This window comes from Gorilla gorilla, chromosome 16 (genome assembly GCF_029281585.2).
Source record: "Gorilla gorilla gorilla isolate KB3781 chromosome 16, NHGRI_mGorGor1-v2.1_pri, whole genome shotgun sequence".
NCBI lineage: Eukaryota > Metazoa > Chordata > Mammalia > Primates > Hominidae > Gorilla > Gorilla gorilla.
In genome coordinates, this window is record NC_073240.2 from 23,026,132 (window position 1) to 23,052,154 (window position 26,023).

Sequence of the window (26,023 nt, forward strand, 5' to 3'; positions counted from 1 at the left end):
CCCCTCCAGCTCCCGTTCCGCGGCCGCGGCCCCCAGCGCTCCCCAGGCTGCGACGCCGCGCCCGCGGCCCGGGGTAACGGCCGGCCTGGGGCCCGCAGTGACAGACCCTGCGGCGCGTGGGGAGATGGGGGCGGCCGCCTTCCGGGCGACGACGACGACAACGACGAGGAGCAGCCGCCGCCGCTGCCGCTCACCGGCCGCTGCTGGGCACGGGCACGGGCGCGGGGAAGGCGCCTCCCCGTGAGCGGCGGGCCCAAGGCCGCTCGTCGCCCCCGGCCGCCGCGGGTCCCCCCCGGCGCCCCGCGCACGCCCGCCCGCCGGCCCCAGTCCCCGCCCCGGCTCCCGCCCGGCCCGCGGCGCCCGCGCGCCTTCGCCCGGACCCGACCCCGGCCCGCGTGCCCCCGGTCCCGGCGCGTCCCGGCCGCGGCCCCCGGCGCCCCCCGGCCTCCGCCGCGCGGGCCCCGGGTCGCGGCGCGGCGCGGCGCGGGCGGCAGCATGGTGGAGAAGCGCTGCCCGCTGCAGAGGGACGGCGTGTACCGCTGGTTCTCGGAGCTGCCGTCGCCGCAGCGCGTGGAGTTCCTATGCGGCCTGCTGGACCTGTGCGTGCCGCTCGAGCTCCGCTTCTTCGGCTCGTGCCTGGAGGACCTGGCCCGCAAGGACTACCACTCCCTGCGCGACTCGGAGATCAAGGCCAACAACCCGGCCGACCTGGGCAGCCTCACCAACCTGACGGACGAGGTGGTGCGCAGCAAGCTGCTGGTGTCGCTGGCGCTGCTGGGCTCGGAGCAGCGCGAGGCGGCGGGCGTGCTCTACCGCAAGCTCACGCAGATGACTCCATCATCCACATCTACGGGCTGCAGCTCAACGAGGGCCGCACGGGCGATGAGTTCCTGCTGCCGTTCACCATGTCCTCCAACCACCGGGCCTTCAGCTTCCACCAGAAGCAGATGCTGCGCCAGGAGCTCACGCAGATCCAGAGCAGCCTGAACGGCAGCGGGGGCCACCTGCCCGGCCTGCCACAAGGTGCGTGCCCGCCCCGAGTTCTGCTCTGTACCCCAACCCTGCATCCCCAACTCTGTACGCCAAGCCTCCAGCCTGCACCGCGAGCCCCCACCCACGCCTCCAGCCTGCACCACGAGCCCCCAGCCCGTGGCCCAAGCCCCATCCTAAGCCTCTGTGTCGCACCCCAAATGTGTGCGCCACCTCTCCCAGCCTCCACCGTACATCCCAAGTCCCCACCCCGTGTCCCAAGCCCCCATCCTAAGCCCGCACTCCTCACCCTAAGTCTGCACTTCAAGCCCCAAGACCGCACCGCGGCCCTGAGCCCACACCCTCAGTCTCCTCTGCGTGCCCCAAAGCCTCCAGATCTCCGCCTCGCGCCCCTTGGGCAGGAGCGGCTGCAGGGGCCCTGGGTCCGAGGATCCGCGGGAGCGGTGCGGGAGACGTCCGCGGTCAGAGCTCACAGTCCCAAGTGCCCTCCTTTCACTTAGCCGGCTGCAAACGTGATAAGGCCTTTGTCCCCTTAATGGGACCCTTGGGTGACAGATAACACACATTGCGGCGCCTTGGTTTCCCCAAATCTGGTATTTATTACTAGAAAAGGAAGGAGCCGTGGCCATGCCAGAAGCCGCCGGTGAGGTGAACATTGCAAGGAGTTGGGCTTCGCCTTCTGAGCCGCTCACTCCATACAGGTGGAGGCCCTGCTTGGGGCCTGTGTCGCTGGGGGCCTGCGCGCGGGACGTGGCTGTCCGTGTGAGCTCATTTATGGACACGTGCATGCTGTATGATGTACACGTGTGTCGCATGTGGGCATGTATGTGTGCACACGTGTGTATGAATGTGCACATGCCTGTGAGCGTTGTGTGTGATTGTTTTTAAGAGCCGGGCTACCTGTAACAGACAGAAAAAGACTCCCAGAGCCTTAAATGCCCGTGAAACCTATTTATTGGCGACCCTTAGAAACAAAACCCAGGCTGACGTTTGAGTAGGAGGGCACTGGTGCCTTAAAGAATGTTAGGTTAGGTTAAAGATTTCCCGTCTCCAAATTGAACCGGAAGGGCATCCTGGCCATCCACTTAGCCATGTGAACTTTTGTCTAAGTGCTTCAGAACTGAAAACGCAAAGTGTTTGGGGCTCCAGCTATTTTGAACAGGCCCCTGCAATCCAGTGCCAAAATTTTGCTGCCGGAAGAGATTACTTTGACCTGGTGTGATGTGTATTTAGATTACAAACTGATTATTTTTTTGGAAGGGAATAGGTTGCAGTCGGGACCAGTCTTGCTGAGTGCCTCTTTGCAGTGTCTTTAAGCTCTTTGAAGTTAAAACTTTGATAAGACTTTGCTTTTATGAGTGGCTGAGAACACCATCTGGTTTGCTAGGTTTTTTGTGTGTGTGTTTTTAAAGCTGTCTTTCAATCCTAGGTTGTGGCTTTTCCTTTTTAATGTCTTCCTCTAAGAAGTGGTTGTGGTACATACATTGGTTTTTTTGTGTGTGACATTTATCTCCAAGACTGTAGTTTTCTTTTTAAGTTCAGCTCCCACCCTACATTTCAGGCTGTGTGCTGCGCAGAGGGTCCTAGGAAATGTAGTTGTTTCTAGTAATCTATGTAAGCCTTAACATGCCAGCAAATTGTCGCCTATTCATGGAATCTCAGTCATTTATGGTCAGTTTCATGTGCTGTTTGTTACTCCTTTGTGTAGATTCCACCCACTAATAATTTCTATGGCTGTTGCTACAGTAAAGTCATCTCTTTAAGGGGATTCTTAATGTGTGAGCACGGGTGCATCACTTTATACAGACAGTGGTGATTATTATTTTGGTTGGGCAGTGAGCTAAATCTGGAACAAAAATGTCTTTTATAGGAGAGCCTTTCTGTCAAGCAGAAATCCCTTTGACGAGATGAAGGAGCTAATCTATTCGTCTCAGCTCACCCCTGCACTGCCCCCCCTCCCCCCCAGCCCCAAGGCCATGGGCACTGAATTTACCAGCCATGCAACCTTGGCCAGGATCCTTCTACCTCTCAGTGTTGTCCCTATTGCAGTGGAGGGGATGTAACCTACCTCACAGGCTTGTGTTGAGGATTACATAGGTAACATACGTGAGCTTCCAGCAGAGGTGCAGTAAATGCGGCTTTCTCCTTTATGGCCTCTCCGGCTTTTAACATTTATTTTTATAGAGGTATGCTAACTTAAAGCAAGGCATGTTTTATAGATTGAATTATTTACATCTTGGCTATGAGCGTTTATGTGTTCTAAATTGGTTTTTGAATAGTTACTTGGAGCTGACAATTTTTTTGTTTCATCTTTGGAAAACTGGAGATTCTGTGACCCTTAATGAGAGGATTATTATAAGGAGTAACCTTGGGCTGTCAGTTCTGTATTTCAAAACAACCGTGGTTTCTAGTTTTCCCTACATCCCTAGTGTCACTGCTAAGCTAATTTCAGCCCCATTCATTTAACTTTCGTTTCTGTTGCTGCTTCAAAGCTAAGGCTGACGTTGATGAACCCTTTATTGCTTGGAGCAGGCAACTCAGATGAAATCTAGCATTTAAGTATTTTGCTTTCTTAGTTTCTAAATATTCCTGAAAAAGCAGCCCCATTAAAGCTGTCTGCATTCTTTTGTAAGCCTGTTGTATTTTGTTTTGAACTCTTTGAGCTTAGAGATTTTGTGTTTTTCTTTTAGAGATACAAATGTTAATTGCTTTTTAAATTCTTTATCCAATTTGAATTTTTATTTCTTGGCCTGGCAAGGTAGCTTACGCCTGTAGTCCCAGAAGTTTGGGAGGCCAAGATGGGCAGATCGCTTGAGCCCAGGAGTTCAACACCAGCCTGGGCAACACAGCAAAACCCTGTCTCTACAAAAAATACAAAAATTGTCCAGGAGTGGTGGCACACACTTGTAGTCCCTGCTACTTGGGAGGCTGAGGTGGGATGATTACCTGATCCCAGGAGGTAGAAGCTGTAGGTGAGGTATGATCATGCCACTGCACTCCAGCCTGGGTAACAGAATGAGACCCTGTCTCAAAAAATTTTTTTAAAATTTATTTTAACTGTATTTTCCGAAATAGTCATTATTTGCAATTCCTTATCCAAACCCTGTGTTTTTATTTAAAAATTCTTATTATTCTGAGGACTTCTAGAGGTGTAAAAGTGGGGGGAGTATAAAGTAGACATGCCTGTGTTTTACTTTCAGAAAGAAAAATACTTCCAGTAGCCACACTGATGATAGGCTGAATTAGTTGTACTCTGCCTAGTGGCCGGTAATGCTGCTGCTTGCTGCTCCTGCAGTCGCCTGTTCCAGGGTGCCAACTGTGGGGGATAGTTGGCTTAGACTTTCCAATGCCTATTTTACGTAAATAAAAGACCATAGTTTTGGAAATAGTTAAATCCTTTGCAGTTTTTTCTTTTTGTCAGTGGTAATAAATATGCTATGGTATGTGCACATGCTTATTCTTGTTTTAAAAATAACAGCTTTATTGAAAGAGAATTCATATACTATACATACTTCACCCTTTTAAAGTGAAGTCAGTGGTTTTTAGTATAGTCACATAGCTGTGCAAGCACGACCACTGCCACTGAATGTTTCCATCACCCCAAAAAGAAACCCAGTGCCTATTAGCAGTCGCTCCCCATTCCCCCTCCCCCCAACCCTTGACCACCCCTTTTTGTCTCTGTGGGTGTCTTTTTTGGACGTAGCATGTAAGGGACCACACACTGTGTGGCCCTTTGTGACTGGCTTCCTTCACTCTGTGTGGTGATGTCAGGGCCCCTCCGTGCTGTGGGTGTGTCAGCACTTCCTCCTCTTTCGTGACCGAGTGGCGTTCCCGTGTGAAGAGGCCAAGCTGTGCTCACACGTTCTTCAGCGGGTGGACCTTGGGGTTGCTTCACATGCTTGCTTGTAGACTTTTGTCTTCATGGTTAATAGGCTCTTTATCTTCATCCCCGTGCACTGTGCCTAACACTTAGAGCATCCTCTGTGGACCGCTGGCGTACCTGTCAGTGCAGGGCTGTCCTGAGGGCTGCTGTTCCACCTGGTAGATTGCTAGGTGTGGTGTGCAGAGCTGTGTAGGTGTGGCCTCAGCCAGCCTGGGGAGCTGCAGTTGGAGGTGGCAGGGAACTCTGTGCTGTCAGTACAGAGCCTCTGGGCTGGTGCATTTGGTCAGCGACAGGTATGGGGGAGCAGGGCCTGGTGGGCAGGGCCTGAGCTCCAGCTGTGAGGGCCCTGTTGTTTGTGTTTCAGCATCCTCAGGGTATGGATAATGAACTGCTTCATGGGGCTGATTTTTTTAAGGGGGCACTAAAAAAATGATGTTTTTAAAGTTTTTGGTGCAGGGGTGTGGTGGGGTTAGTGGTCTTTCTTTAGGGATATGTTCTGTGGAACAGTTCTGGAACTCTCTGTGGCTTGCATTGTGAGTACCTGAGGGTAAGCACTGTAGAAACTTCAGATAGCCACAAATACTCTCAATAAACCTGCTGAAAATGTCTGTCTAAAGATCAGCAACAGCTTTTGCTTTGTTGCTTTTTGTAAGCTGTTGAAAATCGTTGCAGTTCAGAGGTGAAACATGGGATAGATAGTTCATCGTCTGGTGATCAGGCAAAGTGGTTTCTCCCTTAGCCCTAAACTCTGGGCCTAGCAGCCAAGAGTCATCTAGCATTCCATAAGAACGGGCTGTCTCTGGAGCAGCTGTTGTCACTGATGGTTAAAGGAATAGCTGTGACCTAAAAGCACTGTTTTGTCTCCATCTTTAACACTCGTTCTCCTGGGCAGCTGGGAACCACCTGGTCTATGAACTTGTCTGTGAACTAAGTCTTCTGGCTGTCTTTGTATATGTTGCTTTTTTTTTTTTATTGCATTACAGGAGATACAGGAGATAATATTCTAACACATAGTGGATCTTTTTTTATTTTTATTTTTATTTTTTGGCCAGCTGTTACAGGTCTAAAACACTGTGCTGTTTCATAGTACAGTACAGTACATGATACGGGAATTGAGTCATGTGCTGCTTAAGGACACAGATACATTCTGAGAAAAGCGTCCTCAGCTGATCTTGTTGTGTGAGCACCACAGAGTGCACTTGCACAAACCTGGGTGGCAGAACCCGCTACACCCCCGGGCCACATTGTAGAGCCTGTTGCTCCTCGGCTATAAGCCTGTACAGCGTGTTACTGTACTGAATACCGTAGGCAGTTGTAACCCAGTGGTATTTGTGTATCTAAACACAGAATCGGTACAGTAAAAATGCATTATTAGAATCTTAGAGGATCCCTGGTCCGTGTGGTCTGTCAGTGGTGGAAGCATCCTTATGCAGTGCGTGACCGTGCTGGGATGCAGTTCTGATTGCTTTCTTGGTGGTAGTATTTTTGTTGATGCCATGATGGAGCTGCAGTAGCACTGCCATCTACTGTGTAATGGCTTGGATTATGTGGTACTTTAATTACTGTCCTTTGCCCTCACATTAAATGAAGGCCATTTACTTTGATATGAGCTAGTTCACACTTGCCTCATTTAGTTGAACACACATTTGAGTTTTGCTGTTTTCTACTGTGTTCTGGAGCACAGTTGTAGAAACTGGAAATTCTGTGTCGTATTTGGGTATGATGAGTAATATGATGGTATCATTTGTTCAAGTGCGAAGATAATTGGAGATAAGCATCTGCGTTAGTCTTGTCACTGCGGGTGAAGCTTACCGTTTACTTAGGCTTTAGTTTACCCATTTTCTCTTTAGTCCTGTAAACTTCATCTACCTTTTGGATTAACATGCTTTTCCAGCAAATCTACATGAGTCTTAAAACTTCAGAGTCCAACTAGTAGAATAGATAGTAAGAGGTACTTGTGCTGGGGCATCTTTTTTTGTTGAATTGATGACGAAGAAATTTTTGTTATGCTAGGAAAAATTTCTACTTTAGTATTCTCCCCCGCCCCCCACCTTAGAGGGATTAGATTTTAGAAAAAGATCCTTCTTTTTTTTTTTTTTAAAACTGCCAGTTGGAACAGTAGTTATCTTGTTAGTTTAAGTAAGAAGTGTAGCTGCAAGTTACCTAATTAGGGTACATTATTGAAGGGCTTTTGGTTTTGGACTTCAGTCTTAACGTACTCAGTTTAGAAATTAGTTTTAGCAAGGTAATTTTTTTCTCCAATCTCTGTAGATGTTTTTATTGTAGAGAGACCTGACACATTGTAGAAACATTTCCTGTCAAAGGTAAAAAGAGATCATCCAGAACTAACAAAATAGGTTAATTCTTTGCAGTTTCTGTTTTGTTCTGGGTTAAAAGACCTGAAGCTACTTAAAGTGAGAAGACAGAAGCAAGGCAGAGTTGCTCTTCTAGCAGCCGTGTGTCATGTCTGATCAGGGCATGATTAAGCAGGACAGGATTTTACATGCCGGCCACAAAGCCCTGGACCTGGCCGCTCACCCTGAGAGGGGCACTGTGGACCCCGCCCGCCATTCACTACCCAGCTTGCCAGTGGGGCGGGTGCTTTGCAGGCTCACAGAAAAATCACTGGCCCTTGAAATGTCTTATCTGGGCCTGGACACCTCCTTAGTTTCTCTTGTGTTTCCTTTCTGTGTAAGGCTGGTCCCTCACCGCTGGTTTGGTCACAGCCCTGTTTCCTCAGGGTCACTGGTAGGTCAGCGTTTGAACTTTGTGATTTCCGTCTCCCTCCTTCAGTCCAGTCTTTGACCTCTAGCCTCACCTGACCCATAAACCATAATGGTTCTGATTTGTATTTTCAACAAAACCCCACTTTTAACACCACTCACCTCTACCAGCCAACAAAACCCCGCCTTTAACACCACTCACCTCTACCAGTCAACAAAACCCCGGCTTTAACACCACTCATCTCTACCAGCCCCTCTTCTCTTGGTCGCTTCACCACCGAGGCCTCCCTGAGCAGCTAGCAGAAAAGGCCTTCCATCCCGCTGGGTGGTGCTGGTCCCTGCGAATAGGTTGCTGTGTGTCTTTCCAGACGTGTTTATGCACATATATGTTCACACGTTCTTTCAAAAAACCATACGCATGCTTAGATACACGTAAGATCTTACATACACGCTGTTCTTCATGCTGTAACATGGCCACGCTTCGTGAAGTCACTCCTGCTGTCTCTAGTTCCTCACCTTCAGTTATTCCTCAGCCTCCTGTGACCTGCCTTTTGCCTTGAACCTCTTTGACAAAAACAATTTTTACAGAAAAGTATTCAGCAGTCTCTTCAGTGAAGAAAGATTTTAAATCGGTAATGTAACCAGGGGTAGGAAATGGCAAAGTGCCAGAGGCTGCTGCATGGAAAGTCCCTTCTCCCGCAGATGGCAGGGAAGGGCACCCAGGACGTTTTAAGGGTCAGGCAAGGTTCTCCTTTCCCTGGGTGTTGATAACTTTTATTTCACGTGTAAAAAACATGTTTCTTACCCTCTTCCCAGCCATCCAGTTCCCCTCTTTGCAGACAGCACACTTCCTCGTAGAACCTTCCAGATAAACCATATGTATTTACAAGTAGGTACCTGATGTCCCACTGCACACACAGGTGCCTCCTGGTCTTCTCTTGGCAGTGTTTCCAGATGAGCCTTCTCTGTCAGTCCATAAAGAGCTTGTTCAGTGGCACAAATGTGTTATTTAATCAGGCCCTGTTGATAGCATTTTGTTCCATCGTATTATTACAAACCAGTGCAGTGTCATTTACATGTTATATACATATCACCTACATGTTACAGACAACAGATGGGACCTTTCACATTCAGGTAAGTCTACCTGTGAAGTAGAAATCTGGAAGGGGAGTTAGGTCAAACGGTCTGTGCTTTTGTAATTCTTTTACCTGTTGCCAAGATCTGCTTTTAGAATTCCCACAGCCACGTACAAGGCCTGTTTCCCTAACCTTTAACGAGCCCAGTGAGTTAGCCACTTGCTGGTTGCGGCCATTCAGTTAGGTGGAGACTTAACCTGGTGCGGTGTAGTTTTATCTTAGGAGTGAGGTTGAATATTGTTTCAAGTAAACTATTTCATTGATATTTGGTGAGCTGTTTGTCTCCTTTGCTCATCTCTGTTGAGTTGTTGGTCTTTTCTTTTTTTAACTTTTACTTTATTTGAGACGGAGTCTCACTCTGTCACCCAGGCTGGAGTGCACTGGTGTGATCTTGGTTCACTGCAACCTTTGCCTCCCGGGTTCAAGCAATTCTCCTGCCTCAGCCACCCAAGTAGCTGGGATTACAGGCACGTGCCACCAAACTTGGCTAAATTTTGTGTGTGTGTGTGTGTGTGTGTGTATTTTTAGTAGAGATGGGGTTTCACCATGTTGACCAGGCTGGTCTCAAGCTTCTGACTTCAAGGGATCCACCCACCTCGGCCTCCCAAAGTGCTGGGATTCCAGGCGTGAGCCACTGCGCCTGGCTGGGTTTAGTTTTTAGAAACTCCATAAGTTTCAAGGAATCGTCTTTAGTAGGAATTGCATGTATTTGTTTTCTGGGTTTTTAATCTTGTCTTTTGACTTTGCCATGCAATTGTTTTCTTTTCTTTTTTTTTAAATGCTATATTTATCAGTCCTTTTTGGTGTGGCTTCTGGGTTTCGTGTCATAATTCATAATGTATAATGCGTTTCTTATCATACGTATTGTACATATGCATGTATTGTGCATACATAATACACATGACGCCCCGTACATTCTAAAGACAGCCCCCTGCAGTGTCGCCTGGCATGGAACTTGTGTGATTCTCTTTTTATATCAGACAGATCCATCTGGAATTGATTTGGTATAAGGTACAAAGTTAGTTTTATATTTTCCAGATGACAGCCCATTTGTCCCAGTGCCATCTGTTAAATAGCCTCTGCTCTCCCTCCCAGATCTGAGCTGTCTCTCGTTTACTCCCACATCTATTTGGGTTCACTTCTGGACCCTGCATTCTGCTTCATGGATGTCTCCATCCAGATGACCTCATGTTGGCCAGCTTCATTGGATACTCTTGGTTTTGTTTCTTACCTCTCGTTTGTTCTTGTGGGTTTCCTACACAGAGGAATCCCCAGGAAGGGTTTTTTTTGGGGGGGTTTTGTTTGGAATAAATATGGCTGCGAGGCGCCTGCCCCGGATGGTGGCTTCTGCAGCCTGGGTGTGCCGGGCCGGCTGGGATCTCGCTGCCTCCGCCAGTTCTGGCACTGCTGGTTTTCCTCTTCTCTGGACATTTGTTTTCAGTTTCTCCTCTGCTTTCCTGCACTTTTGATGATGTTATTCCTCAGACTTCTGTCCTTTTTCTTCTTTCTTTTTGCTTTATAATTCATGACCTTTTCAGCTGTGGTTTTGCCAGTCTCACTGATGAGTCCAAAAAACCTAAAGGCTCAACCAGACCTCCAGCTGCCAGTGAAGGTTCCCAGTAGCTCAGTGTGGCAAAGGCGGGTTTCTGTCTTCCAGCCTGCCATGGTTCCCATGTTTCCCTCAAAGTTTGCATCTTAGAAACTTAATCCCCAGTGCAGCAGTGTTGGGACGTGGGTAGGTCACGAGGGCTCTGCCACTGCCATTACAATGAGGTAATATCCTTGTCACCTGAGAGTGGTTTTTGTGAAGGCCGGTGTGGGGCTCCTCTTGCTGGCTTGCTCTCTGGCTCTCTCGCCCTTTCCCCTTCTGCCTTCCACCATGGGATGTCCCAGCAGGAAGGCCCTCAGCAGATGCAGGCTCTTACTGTTGGACTTTGCAGCCTCCAGAACTGTAAGAAATACATTTCTTTTCTTTATAAATTACCTGCTCTGTGGTATTCTGTTACAGGAACACAAAACAGACCAAGACACCAACCCTGACCTGCTCTGTCCTTCCCTTCTAATCCCCTCCAGCCAGAGGCCGAGGCCTGTCATAGAGATGCCCTTTTTTATCCCCTCCAGCTGGTTTATGACCAAGTCCTAAATATCTTTAGATTTGTCTCCAGTGACACCGTTACAGCCCCGGTTCAGTGTTCCCTCAGGGTTTCCCTTTCTTTCCCCCTGTACCTTGCTTTCTTCCTCTCCTTCCTTTCCCCTCCCACTTCCCCTTTCTCCCCCGTTTCTCTCCCTACCACACTTGCCATGGTGGTCACATACATGGCACACTTCTCTGGACGCAGGCTTAGATTTGAGGCAGTATGCCAGGGAAGCAGGACGTAGATTAGAATAGTCTTCGGGAAACCAGCATGGCCCCAGCCTAGCCTAACTCCACTTTGCTTCTGGTCAGAAATCCGTGTTAGAATGCAAGTCAGTTGATGTCATTGTTTAAAGTCTACAAGAAACAACTTCGTAGCTGCTCCATTTTATTTTCTAATTAAATAGTTTAGAAGCATTGGTACCTTAACTCTTTTTAGAAATAACACTAATGTGCCCAACTCTGATCGTGACCTAGGTCTAGCCTCATTAACATTCTAGTCTCCTGGCCTGGGTCTGCCCGCTGTAACTCTTTTTGGTCTCCCTGGCCTGGGTCTGCTTCCATAACCTCCTCTGGTCTCACTGGCCCCCTCTTAGTCTCTAACATCAGTTCCCTTGTGTCACTGGAATGGTCCTGGTCAAATGTATGCAGGACCCTCATTTCTGGCTTACGGGTCTTAGCATGATGTGCCATGGCCTTTGTGATCTGCCCCCTGCCTGTCCGTACACACCTCTGTCTGTGGGCGCAGTTCCTCCTGCTCACTGTGTTTTTTCTCTCCTGTGTCCTTGGAGAGGCTGTTCTCTCAGACTGGACACTGGTTACCTGTGATACCCCCATCCCCATTATTAGTTCATAGATACCAGTCATTTTGTTGTTGCATCCTTATCCTAGACCTTATGTGCTGTGTTCTATTTCTGCCCAAGACTTTGACTTTGGCAGAGACTGACTTTTTAAATCACTAGAGCCTAGCAGTTCCTGCCACCTACTAGGGGCTCACTGTAGAGCATCCGTTAAACCTAGGGGCAGGAGGTGTTGGGTGGATGAAAAGCCGCCATAGTACAAGTGCTTTTTTCCCTTTTGGTTTTTCTTTTCAATGGCCACAGTAGTAACTCCTGTTACCAACTCATACTTTTTATCTTTTTAATTTTTGCCTTTATCCAATGACTACCTCTCATATATTATGTAGCTGTAGATTCTAGTGAAGTTTAACTTGAATTTTAACATCTGTATTCTACTTTCTTATTTTTATTTATTTATTTTTTTGAGACACTGTCTCGCTCTGTCGCCCAGGCTGGAGTGCAGTGGCGTGATCTCGGCTCACTGCAAGCTCCGCCTCCCGGGTTCATGCCATTCTCCTGCCTCAGCCTCCCAAGTAGCTGGGACTACATGTGCCTGCCACCACGCCAGGGTAACTTTTTGTATTTTTAGTAGAGACAAGGTTTCACTGTATTAGCCAGGATGGTCTCGATCTCCTGACCTTGTGATCCGCCCGCCTCAGCCTCCCAAAGCTCTGGGATTACAGGCGTGAGCCACTGTGCCTGGCCCTACTTTCTTATTTTTAACTTTATATTTTTCAAAAGCTGGCATGCAAGGCCAGGTGTGCACTGGCTCACACCTGCAACCCCAGCACTTTGGGAGGCCAAGGCAGGTGGATCACTTGAGGCCAGGAGTTCAAGACCAGCCTGGCAACAGGGCGAAACCCCATCTCTATTCAAAAAAAAAAGAAAAAGAAGAAGAAAAAACTGGCCTATGAAAGCTTTCATTGGGAAAAACTGTCTGACATGAGAGTTGAGCTTTAGGTTACCTGGGTTGCATGCATACAAGGTTGTGAATCCGTTAGCTGAGAGCTAGGAAGAAGCCGCGTGGCATCATGATGCTTTGGTGGCCTCGTCTCCTGTGGAGCCTGTGGAGGCATGTGTGTGGATGAGTTGATTTCCATGCAGTAACATTTTTAGTTCTGCATGTAAGTTTGTCTGGATTATACTTATTTAATGCTTTTAAAACTTTAAATCATGGTAAGCCTCGATGTTTTAGTTTGCTACGTAATGTCTATTTTAGTTTGCTACATAATGTCAATAAATTGAAAAAGTGTTACTCATTCTAATTAAGGTTTCATTTGTATTTCTCTTATGCTTTCAACAGTGACATTAGATTAACTCTTAAGAAGGGAGCATTATGGAATCATTTGTTTAATTATTTGGGACATTTGCATAAAAGCATCAATAGAATTACCAGAAATTATATCCTTAGGTTTCTTTTTTTTTTTTGAGACGGAGTCTCGCATTGTCACCCAGGCTGGAGTGCAATGGTGCGATCTCAGCTCACTGCAACCTCTGTCTCCCGGGTTCAAGCGACTCTCCTGCCTCAGCCTCCTGAGTAGCGGGGATTACAGGCACCTGCCACCACACCCGGCTAATTTTTGTATTTTTAGTAGAGACAGGGTTTCACCATGTTGGTCAGGGTGGTTTTGAACTCCTGACCTCAGGTGATCTGTCCGCCTCGGCCTCCCACAGTGCTGGGATTCCAGGTGTGAGGCACCACGCCCAGCCTATCCTTAGGTTTCTTACTGACTCTAATTAAAACATGTATATATAGGAACTAGTGCTAGAAGGATTATAGTCTAGACTTGAAAAAAGATTAAACTGTTTGAAATAGGAAGAGATTTAGTGTATGGGGAAGAGGAACAACCCTCACCCCTACTCTGTTTTGGGTATTTTAATAAAATTTAGAAGCTTGAGAATAATGCTAACAACCTAGTTATAGTAAAATTAGTAAAATTGGCCGGGCGCTATGGCTCACACCTGTAATCCCAGCACTTTGGGAGGCCGAGGCGGGCGGATCACAAGGTCAGGAATTTGAGTCCAGCCTGACCAATATGGTGAAACCCCATCTCTACTAAAAATACAAAAATTAGCCGGGCGTGGTGGCGGGTGCCTGTAATCCCAGCTACTTGGGAGGCTGAGGCAGGAGAATTGTTTGAACCCGGGAGGCAGAGGTTGCAGTGAGCCAAGATGGCGCCACTGCACTCCAACCTGGGCAACAGCAAGACTCCGTCTCAAAAAAAAAAAAAATTAGTAAAATTAATGAGATACTTTGAAAGCACGGAGTATTTAGGTTGTATGGGAAGCACTGTGTGGTGTGTAAACTCTACCCGGACACAAATAGATACTCACAGAACTTGCACGCCACCTCTGGAAGATTCTCCTGACTCCAGGTTCCTGGTAGAGTATCTTTCATATGTGAGAACTCAGGCCATTTTCCAGTCGGTTCCCGCCTTCACTGCACCCTGACTCCTGGGCCTTTTTTCTATTCTTTTCCTCGATTCTGTTTCTTTTCCACCACTGATCAGTTTCGCCTATTCTAAAACTTCATTTAAGCAGAATCATGGAATTCCTGTTGGCTTCCTTCGTTGTGTGATTTTAGTGGCTGGTCTAGGGATGACAGTGTAGATTCTGAACTTTCCACACTGCGTTGTGCCACAGGTCGTGCAGTGTGTCATTTCTCAAAGCACTTATATGTGTGGGTTGTTTTTTAAATAGGTGGAAGGCTTTTAAACCAGCATACCATTAATATTGTATTGAGGAAGTTAATTTATCAATGTTATTTTTCCTTTTACAATTGCTAATAAAGATATGAGGTGAGGAACAGCAGGCTACAGAGAGGAGCGATGCCTGGGGGCGTGTCAGTGTTTTAGGCACGTGCAGTGATTGGCAGCAGACTTGGGAGCGATGCGGTGGAGGCATGTCATTGTTCCCCAGGTGTGTGCGGCGAGGGGCAGCAGGCTCCAGAGGATGCGGTGGGGGCATGTCGGTGTTACCCAGGTGTGATGCGGTGAGGGGCAGCAGGCTCAGGGGGATGCGGTGGGGGCATGTCGGTGTTACCCAGGTGTGATGCGGTGAGGGGCAGCAGGCTCAGGGGGATGCGGTGGGGGCGTGTCAGTGTTCTTCGTGTGTGTGCGGTGAGGGGCAGCAGGCTCAGGGGAGCCATGTGGTGGAGGCATGTGAGTGTTCCCCAGGTGTGTGCGGTGAGGGGCAGCAGGCTGCAGGGGGATGCGGTGGGGGCGTGTCGGTGTTCCCCAGGTGCAGGAGGCTGCTCTGAGGGTGTCGCATGTATTTCATTTAATCCTCATAACAGCTCCATGAGTTAGGTTCTATTTTTGTCCCCATTTTAGCAATAAGAAAACAGACACAGAGAGGTTAAGTATAAATAATTTGACAAAGATGACATTAGTGAGTGGCTATTTTTATTATGTGAAGTTAAAATTGTTTATGTGTTGACTTCATCATTTAAAGTGAGAGGAAGAACCTGAGGAATATGAAATGAGACAAGGAAGAGAGCCCCAGACTCTGCGTCTGGTAGAAGTAGGGAGTGTGACCTCATCCCCGGCTTCTTCCAGCTCTGCTGATGCCCGGGGCTGCCCCAAGTGCGCGGCCGGCCCTGGGCGGGATCCATGCTCTTGGTGACAAAGCTCCTCTCCCTGCCTTCGCCCCAGCGGCTCGTTTTTATTCATTCAGCACAGAGTGTGTAACTGATAGTCCTCAGTACCGCAGTCTAATATTTTGTTGGGGTTCCTTTTTTTCTTTTCATTTAAAGGTAAAACCTACATTTAGTGAAATGCACATATTTTAAGTGTGTCATCTGAGTGTTTTCACCACTTCAGTTTTTTTTGGTTTAGTTTTTTTTTCTTTTTTGAGACGGAGTCTCGCTCTGTCAGGCTAGAGTGCAACGCAGCGATCTTGGCTCACTGCAACCTCTGCCTCCCAGGTTCAAGCAATTCTCCTGCCTCAGCCTCCTGAGTAGCTGGGATTAGAGGCACGCACCACCATGCCCTGCTAATTTTTGTATTTTTATTAGAGACAAGGTTTCACCGTGTTGGTCAGGCTGGTCTCAAACTCCTGACCTTGTGATCTGCCCTCCTCAGCCTCCCAAAGTGCTGGGATGACAGGCGTGAGCCACTACGCCTGGCCACCACTTCAGTTTTGACAGAAGCAATACGCCTTGATGGGGGTTTGTGCAGTATGACGGTTGCCCAGAGAATTCCCTCCCGCCATTTTCCAGTCAGTTCCCACCTTCTCCCAGCCCCCACCCCCAGGCCTTAAAAACTCTTTCTTCCTCTGTTCTGTTTCTTTTCCACCATTGATTAGTTTTGCCATTTCTAAAACTTCATTTAAGCAGATTCATGGAATTCCGTTTTTTATCTGTTGGCTTCCTTTGTTGCATGATTTTAGTGGCTGGTCTAGAGATGACACTGTAGATACTGAACTTCCCACAGTCTGCTTAGAGTTAATACTGTACCCCGCCTTGTGCAGTGTAAGAAGCTGGTCACTGTCTTACAACCAGGTGCCTTCCCGGTCCTTGCTGTGGCAAGTGTACATATTACATCTATGCTATAGACATCACAATATATATAGTATTGTTGTTTGCTTCAGTATGAATGTACCTTTAAAAAAATTACGAGGAAAATATTGTCTTTTATATATACTCACATATTTACCTTTTTTTCCCCAACCCCTAAGAGTGGGGGGACTCTTGCCTCACCTCCCTCTTTTCTCACTCCTTGTGCCCACTGCCCCCTTGGTGTCCTCTCTGGTTGACTCCAGCCGCCCCTCCCTCCACAGGGCCTGCAGCGTCTCCAGGTCCCTGACCCTTGGGTGGCATCCCCTGCCTCTTCCTCAGGGCCCTGCAAACCTCTCCTCTCATTTCACCAGGAGCTCCTTTCCTTCCCATATTTGTGTAAATGAATTCACATATTTTGACCTAATTGTCTCAGAATGGCCCAATTTGGAGTTGGACTTTTCTGATGCTCATAAAATTCAGGAGGCGGTTTTTAATCAGTTAGTCTGCTACGGCTGCCTCCTCAGAGAAGGGAACAGTTTCTTGTTCTTCTATTTTTTGTTTTATAATGTTGTTGCTGAGGACAATTTAATTTGATCTCTGAATCATCCATGTATCCATCCATGCACCACCCCCACACCCATCCTATCCACACACCCCCATACCCATCCTATTCACCCACCTACCATCCCCCATCCTATCCACCCACCCATCATCCACTATCCTATCCACGCCCATCCTATCCACCCACCTGTCTATCCACCATCCATCCACCACTCCCACACCCATCTTATCCACCCCCCTACCCATCCACCCACCCACCTATCCTATTCATCCACCCACCCACCCTGTCTATCCACCCACCCACACTGTCCATCCACCCACCCACCCATCCACCCACCCACCTATCCTATCATCCATCCACCCACCCACCCACCTATCCTATTCATCCATCCACTCACCCACCCTGTCTATCCACCCACCCACCCGCACTATCCATCCACCCACCCACCCATCCACCCACCCACCTATCCTATCATCCATCCACCCACCCACCCACCTATCCTATTCTTCCATCCACTCACCCACCCTGTCATCCACCCACCCACCCGCACTGTCCATCCACCCACCCACCTATCCTATCCTGTCATCCATCCACCCACCCACCCACCCACCCACTCACCTATCCTATTCATCCACCCACCCACCCACGCAGTCTATCCACCCACCTGCCCACCCTATCTATCCACCCACCCACCCTATCTATCCACCCATCCACCTATCCTATTCATATATCCACCCACCCACCCACCCTATCTATCCACCCATCCACCCACACTATCCATCCACTCACCCACCCACCCATCCACCCACTCACCTATCCTATTCATCCATCCACCCACCCACCCAATCTATCCACCCACCTGCCCACCCTATCTATCCACCCACCCACCCTATCTATCCACCCATCCACACACCCACCCACACTATCCATCCACCCACCCACCCACCCATCCTATTCACCCAACCCCCACCCACACTATTCATCCCCCCACCCACACTATCCACCCAGCCACCCACCCAATCCACCCACCCACCAGTTCTATCCATCTACCCATCCATTCTACCTAACCACCCACTCACCACCCATCCATCCATTTATCCATCCTTCCATTCATGCACCCACTCATCCATCATCCATCCCTGCTTCCATCGTTTCATCCACACATCCATCCATCCATCCATTCATTCTTGTGTTGGGTGCTCCATCTTAAAGTTATCAGAAGTGTTTCTGTCCGAAACTGCAGTTGCAGTGGAGAGGTTTTCAGCCCAAGCTTTTTATTCTTTTTGGACTCCCAGTAGACACTGATGAGTTTTCAGGGTCAAAGAGGAACATTTTAACAATGGTGTTAGCTGATCATTTTTTGTTTGTTTGTTTTTTATTTTGAGACAGAGTCTCGCTCTGTCTCCCAGGCTGGAGTGCAATGGCACAATCTCGGCTCATTGCAACCTCCGCTTCCTGGGTTCTAACGATTATCCTGCCTCAGCCTCGCGAGTAGCTGGGATTACAGGTGCCCACCACCGCACCCAGCTAATTTTTGTATTTTTAGTAGAGACAGGATTTCACCATGGTGGCCAGGATGGCTTCAAACTCCTGACCTCAGGTGATCCGCCCGCTTCAGCCTCCCAAAGTGCTGGGATGACAGGCATGAGCCACTGCCCCTGGCCTGATAATTTTCTTTCTTTCATGATTGGCTCGTTCATGCTCTAAACTTAAGACTCATCGAGGACCTAGTACGTCTCTGTATTTTCAGTTGCTAGCACTAGTAGCCTAGCAGGACTTGGGAGTTTATGAATATCTGTTTAGCAGACGGTTCATCTGGGCAAAACTTTTGTAGGCAGTGATAATTTTTCCTTTTCTTGAAATATGTTTAGAAAATGGAAATCCTATTTGAAAGCATGTTTCTTACATAGAAGGAAGTAATCTAGTTTTGTGCTACATGCGTTCCTTCTTCTAATGTAGCTTATGATGCATGATTGCTCCTTCATCACCTATCTCCCAAAGACTAAACACTTTCTATTTTGCTGAATGTCTAAGGATATTTGAGATGCTTATGAGGAGGTCTTTTCTGGTATGAGGTTTGACCTAAGAGCGCTGCAGAGAATATATGGTAATTGTTACGGTTTTAGCATGACCAAAGAGAATTTTCTTTTTTCTTTCTTTTTTTTTTTTTGAGATGGAGTCTCCTTGCCCAGGCTGGAGTGCAGCGGCGTGATCTCAGCTCACTGCAACCTCTGCCGCCTGGGTTCAAGTGGTTCTCCTAACTCAGCCTCCCGAGTAGCTGGGACTACAGGTGCCCACGACCACGCCCGGATAATTTTTTGTATTTTTGGTAAAGATGGGGTTTCACCGTGTTAGCCAGGATGGTCTCGATCTCCTGACCTCTTGATCTGCCCACCTCGGCCTCCCAAAGTGCTGGGATTACAGGTATGAGCCACCATGCCTGGCTGACCAAAGAGAATTTTCTCTGCATCTGAAGCATATAACTGCAAACCGATTTGTTTGTGGTTGTTAAGTAAAGAGGACCAATCTTTTGTTTGTTTATATGCACTGTTTCCTTTCTCGCCCTAGTTGCATGAGAAACAGAAGCTTCTTAGATTGATCAGTTGCCTCCTTTTGTTGCATTTGAGCATTGAGAACAAGGACCAAGAGTTTTCTCCTCCATTGTGGTTTTAGTTCTAACATCTGGCACATAGTATTTAGTAAAGATTTGTGGAATAAGTGAGATAGGGTATTGGGGAAGATCATAAGAAAAACAAAAGATGAATTATTTATTTATAAATTTATTGTTAGGTCTATTCCAAAACTGACTTAGAAAGACAAAATTTTTTCCTGCTATAAAATATTTGTAAGAACTGTGTTGGGTTGGAGTTTGGGATTCACTTTTCCCATTGCAGATGCTTAAAAACCTCAGACTTTTCTTGTTGGGTTTCTTTTTGGGGAGGACTTTATTAGGGATACCATTTATAGTAGAAATTTGGAAGACTGTAAAAAACACTTAATATTCCCGAAAGATGGAAGGTTGTTTCTGGAAGCTGTTAGGTTTTGTTAAGGCAGGGATAATACATTTTCTTTTCTTTTTTGAGAAGGAGTCTTTCGCCTAGACTGGAGTGCAGTGGTGTGATCTCGGCTCACTGCAACCTCTGCCTCCTAGGTTCAAGCGATTCTCCTGCCTCAGCCTCCCCAAGTAGCCAGGACTATAGACGTGTGCCACCGTGCCCAGCTACTTTTTGTGTTTAGTGGAGACAGGGTTTCACCACGTTGGCCAGGCTGGTCTCGAACTTCTGACCTCACGTGATCCCCCCCCCACCCTGGCCTCCCAAAGTGCTGTGATTACAGGTGTGAGCCACCATGCCTGGCCAGTAATACATCTTTAGAGAGATCATTTTCCTTGGAACATAACTGAAAACGGTAGGATGAAAAGATGTGTAAAATGTAACTGAAGGTGGAAAAATCTTGCTCTGAATCTCTCACTTTCGTTTGAGTTAAATATTATTTTTATTCTTGAAGGAAGTTCTGGGAGTTTGTAGAAGTAGCCAGAAAATATCTTTAGAATATAGTGCTCTATGCGATATCCTGAGACTTTTTTTTCTTTTTTTTTTTTGAGATGGAGTCTCTTGCTCTGTCGCCCAGGCTGAAGTGCAATGGTGCGATCTCAGCTCACTACAAGCTCCGTCTCCTGGGTTCACGCCATTATCCTGCCTCAGCCTCCTGAGTAGCTGGGACTACAGGCGCACACCACCACACCCAGCTAATTTTTGTTGTATTTTTTAGTAGAGACAGGATTTCACCATGTTAGCCAGGATGATCTCGATCTCCTGACCTCGTGATCCACCTGCCTTGGCCTCCCAAAGCGCTGGGATTACAGGCGTGAGCCACCGTGCCCGGCCTATCCTGAGACATTTTTGACAGTGCTGCAAACTATTACTATTTTTTCAGGTAGAAATATTTTATTTTATGTTGGAGATGGGATCTCGCTTTGTTGCCAAGGTTGGTCTTGAACTCCTGGCTTCAAGTGGTCCTTCTGGCTTGGCCTCTCAAAATGCTGGGATTACAAGGCATGAACCACAGTGCCTGGCCTGGAAATAATTTTTACTACAGATTCTTTCCTCTTTAAATTAATATTATGGGTTATGAAGCTCCTTTTGTATAATAATATCCAATATATGTTGTCAACCAGGGTATTGCTTTGCTTTTTCTTTAAAAAGGAGAAAACATGTAAGGTAGAGGAAGTGTAGTTTACTCTTAGGCATTCAGTCAGTTTTTATTATTGGTGTCGTAGAAAACCCCAAACCATTTGCTGAGACCAAAAACTGTATTTTTAAAATTTTAACACTTAATTTTTCTCCTGTGGCTTGTGTGAAGTTTTTAGGTGTAAAGCATGCATAAGTAAGAGATTCATTTAACAAAACATTATTTTAGGAAACAAATATGAAAAAGCGTTAAAACAATTTTTTTTTCTCTCCTAGCATTTTTGAAACATTGGGGTTGTTGGAGTGGTTGGATTTTCCATGGAATTGAGTGAGAAATGAAGAAGACTGAAGTCCAGGCTTACTATCTACCTTTCACGGAGGCCTAGCCATGAGAGGACAGAAGAAGGCAAGTGGCGAATCATGACAGCAAAGACAAAGACGAAAAGAAGGACCGGGACCGAGACTGGGACTGAGAGAGAGAGAAAAGAGACAAAGCAAGAGAGAGTGAGAATTCAAGGCCACGCCGGAGCTGTACCTTGGAAGGAGGAGCCAAAAATTATGCTGAGAGTGATCACAATGAAGACGAGGACAGTGACAGTAGTGCCACCACAGAGGAGTCCACGAAGAAGAAGAAGAAGAAGAAACCACCGAAAAAAAAGTCTCGTTATGAAAGGAAAGATACCGGCAAGATAACATCCTACATCACTGAAGATGATGTTGCCTACAGACCAGGAGGTAAGGAGCCTTACGTTTGGGTCTTGCCAGTGTTTACAGTGGGGGAATGATCTTAGCATTATGGTGAAATAAATACGCTTTGTACACTTAAAGGAAGGCTTGGAATCTAGAAGAGTAGGAAACTTAATTTGGTAAACATGTGACCCACTTTTGGTCAGTTAGGTTTACCCGCTTCTTGCTTGTGTCTGCCTTAATTTGGTCTTGTGTCCTGGTTTATGCATTCATGAGTTCTTTTCTTATTTTCCTATGCTGCTTGTTCTCTAACTTGACCATCTGCTTAGTATTTTTCTGTCTTTTGAATTCATGCTTGGTTTTTAATCTTCAATCATAAATGAGACTGTGGTGACCCTGCAGAATTGACTGCTTGGTGGAGACAAGTAAACCTTAAGATTCTTGGAAACAGGAAATTTTACCTTGGGACAGGATCGACCAGACTCTAGAGAGGTACTTTTTAAAAATGGCCTTTAGGCCAGGCATGGTGGCTCACTCCTGCAATTCTAGCACTTTGGGAGGCTGAGGCGGGTGGATGACCTGAGATCGGGAGTTCGAGACCAGCCTGACCAACATGGTGAAACCCTGTCTCTACTAAAAATACAAAAATTAGCTGGGCTCGGTGGTGTGCACGTCTAATCCCAGCTACTCGGGAGGCTGAGATAGGAGAATTGCTTGAACCCAGGAGGTGGAGGTTGCAGTGAGCCGAGATCGCGCCACTGCACTCCAGCCTGGGTGACAGAGCGAGTCTCTGTCTCAAAAAAGAAAAAAAAAAAGGCCTGAAGATCAGAGATTTATTGCTCCTGCTAACTTCCTTTTCCAAAAATTTGAGCTTCAGGCTCTCTAATCAACGATAATAGAAGAAGTCATCTAACCTGCATGGTTTTCCGGAAAATGTATTATGGTCATGCCAGTGTATTGTGGCTTATAGCATTGCTCAAAAAAAGACAGACTCAACTTTTAGATGAGATCAGGGAAACAAGTGAGTCAAAACCTGTTGAACACTAGCAAAGCCTTTCCTTTTCATTTGATGTATTGTGTGTATTAAGACACCTTTTTTAGGCTGGGCACAGTGTAATCCCAGCACTTTGGGAGGCGGAGACAGAAGGATTGCTTGAGCCCAGGAGTTCAAGACCAGCCTGGGTAACATAGTGAGACCTCATCTCTACAAAAAATTTTTACAAATTAGCTGGGCCTGGTGGCATACACCTGTAGTCCTAGCTACTCAGGAGGCTGAGGCAGGAGCATCACTTGAGTCTGGGAGGTCGAGGCTGTAGTGAGCCGTGATTGCACCACTGCATTCTAGCCTGGGCGACAGAGCAAGACCCTGTCTCAAAAAAAAAAAAAACAAAACAAGATATTTTCTTACAGAAGCCAGTAAAACCTAGGTGAAATCATTTTGTTTGAGTTACTTTTACTGTTGAAGAGTGACATGAATTTTGTATGAGATGTAATTAGCAGATTAAAGCTGCCCATTTTTATGTTTTTCTGAGAAAGAGATTAAAATACTTTATTGTGTTATGTCCATAATCTGGAACAATCATTTTACTGAGGAATGCTGTTACTGTTCTGAACTTCACATCAAGTTCCAGATTTTCATTCTCCCACATAGGAGTTTTTTAAATTTCAAAAGATGTCAGTGGGGCTGAGCACAGTGGCTCATGACTGTAATCCCAGCACTTTGAGAGGCTGAGGCAGCGGGAGGATTGCTTGAGCAATGTGGAGACCTGCCTGGGCAACATAGTGAGACCGTATCTCTACAAAACAGTAAAAAATTAGCTGGGAGTGTGATGAGATTGTAGTCCCGGCTACTCAGGAGGCTGAGGTAGAAGAATCTCTTGAGCTCAGGAGGGCAAGGCTGCAGTAAGCCCCATTCACATCATAGCACTCCAGCCTGTGCAGCAGAGCAAAACCCTGTCTCCACCCCTGTCCCCGCCACACACAAAAAAGTCAGTGCTAGAACTTACTACAGACAAATTTGCATTCACAACTACAATTTCTTGGTTGAAGATTAACTGAGAAGGTATTCGTGTGATATAAATTGATTAGAGTGGAGGTTTTAGAGCAGTTAAAAATCTGCTGTGAGGATTAAATGATGTGTGTAGGTTACAGTACTGTCTGTATTTATCTTTGATTTAGACTCAGCTATTGGGCAGTAAGAATTTCTTAGTGACTGAAGAATCTCTCAGAGTTACCACAGATTGCTTGTTTAGGGTGTATGCACATCTAAATCATGGGAAAGGAACAAAATATGTTAACTCTTTTTTTTATTATTATACTTTAAGTTTTAGGGTACATGTGCACAATGTGCAGGTTTGTTACATATGTATCCATGTGCCATGTTGGTATGCTGCACCCATTAACTCATCATTTAGCATTAGGTAGATCAGCACTTTGGGAGGCCGAGGCAGGGGGATAGCTTGAGCCCAAGAGTTTGAGACTAGCCTGGGCAACATAGTGAGGCCCTGTCTATGCAAAATGAATGAATGAATGAGGCATTATGGTCACTCTTACTAGATTTGATTGACTGTGCCTTTACTTTTCAGTAAATAATACACAGACTTTCCTGACCCAAGCTTTATGATGATCTCAGGTTGTGATATGGGGTAGGAGGAGGTTAACTCTCTCTATAGCCACTGCTTTCCTTAAAATCATTGCTTTTTATTTAAGTATCTTAACATGACATTTTAAAAAGCAACCTTGGCCAAGCATGGTGGCTCATGCCTGTAATCCTGACACTTTGGGTGGCTGAGGTGGGAGGATTGCTTGAGCCCAGGAGTTGGAGACCAGCCAAAAAAAAAAAAAAAAGCAATGCTTTACACTCCAGTCATTGAGAGCATCAAAAATTATTTTCCAACCACTGCCATGTCAAATGTAATTTAAGAAAGCACCCTTCTTCCCTGAAGAAAATGCAATTTGGTTTACTTTATTCCATCTCTGATTAGTGGCATTGGTTTTGTTTACAATTAGAAAATAAAATGTGTTTAGAGTACAATTTAATGGCAAATTGTCTATAAGAGATTAGTTTTCTTTCTCTTTTTGATTAGCTGAAAAGGTCATTGTAGTAGCATGTTCAAGGTAGTCATCTTTGCATATTTAATTTATTTCCTCACAAAATATTTATTACAAATATAGTAGCACGTTTCTCTTTTTTGAAGACATGTGAGCATCTATCTGAATAAGATACTCAAGATTTCATCTTGATGTGTGATCTTGAGCAAGCGGTTTCTTTTATCTAAATGTCTTCATCTGAATATAGATAATCCCTTGGAATCCTCCCCTTCTTCTTCAGGGACTCTGAAGAAAATAATTTAGGCTTCATCAGATTCTCTAAATTATTAGAAAAATAATCAGAAAGAACCAAAGGGCTGTTTTCCTTTAGCCTAAAGATGTTTGCAATTTAATATCATCTTTTGGAAAAAAATTTACAATAAAAGATATACGTTTTGTCACTTATTTATGCAGTGGCTTTATGGGCCCTGTCTTTGTTCCTTAAAGGTAAATGCCATTGTTTTAAAATTTCTTTTTCTTTTAAAGACTGTGTGTATATCGAGAGTCGGAGGCCAAACACACCGTATTTCATCTGTAGCATTCAAGACTTCAAACTGGTAAGCATTTTTAACGTGCTGTTCGCTCTGCTCTGTATTCTCTCTTTTCCCAGTTCCATTGGCTATCTCTTATTGTTACTCCATCACTGTTGACGTGGTTACCAGTTCACCTTTTGAGTGCTAACTGCCTCGTGGCAGTAGCACTGAAATGAGGGTTACTAGTTCCATCTTTTCAGCTTTGTAACACTTACTCTCATAATGCTTATATTGTAAACAATATTTCTGAAGTTTTTATCCCTTTAGTAACTGTTTTGACAATTTCAGATAGTCCCTTGAATTTCTGAAGTAGGTTGTTTCTTCTCAGCCATTGTTAAGAGCCTAAAGTAAAGTAAATTCAGTAAATTGATGAATAGGGGAAATAATATAAATGGGTCAGAGAATAGTTTCCAGTGGAAATCTGTCACTTCCTTCAATATTTCGGCAGGTGTAGAGTATATGTTGAAATTGTTGTGGGGGTTTCGCGGGGTAGCGGTTGAAAGAAGTCTGGCTTGGGCGTGGTAAAGCTGTTATACTTTCTTTCCAGTTTTAGTGCATGTGTTGCAGAAGTGAGGACATAGCTGCTGTACTTTCTCGTTAAAAAGTCTTCCTGAATATATAAGTGTTGATGTTCCTCATTATGAAATCGCTTTTTTAGGGCCAGTGGTTCTCATACTTTAGGCTTTGGATCCCTGGATGTCTGCAGAGATTTGGCAGAGGTCTGCAAATAAACACGCTAAGCTTTATATAAATAAATT

General features: G+C 46.1%; 1 protein-coding gene and 1 long non-coding RNA gene across 2 annotated transcripts in view; one reads left to right on the plus strand and one right to left on the minus strand.

Annotated features, from left to right (window-relative positions):
* The first annotated feature begins 478 nt into the window (after positions 1-478).
* LOC134757324 (zinc finger CCHC domain-containing protein 2-like) overlaps positions 479-26,023 on the plus strand; it is an 89,518-nt gene continuing 63,973 nt past the window's right edge. Inside the window, 4 exon segments of the mRNA XM_063699099.1 lie at positions 479-826; positions 829-1,023; positions 21,232-21,690; positions 25,219-25,289. Coding sequence (XP_063555169.1) covers positions 496-826; positions 829-1,023; positions 21,232-21,287 — 582 coding nt within the window. The 5' untranslated portion in view covers positions 479-495 and the 3' untranslated portion in view covers positions 21,288-21,690; positions 25,219-25,289.
* Positions 4,242-11,653, minus strand: LOC129527263 (uncharacterized). The gene is made up of 3 exons (XR_008672233.2): positions 11,597-11,653; positions 10,522-10,681; positions 4,242-4,340 (listed from the first exon to the last, which is right to left on the minus strand). It is a non-coding gene; the product is annotated as an uncharacterized lncRNA (long non-coding RNA).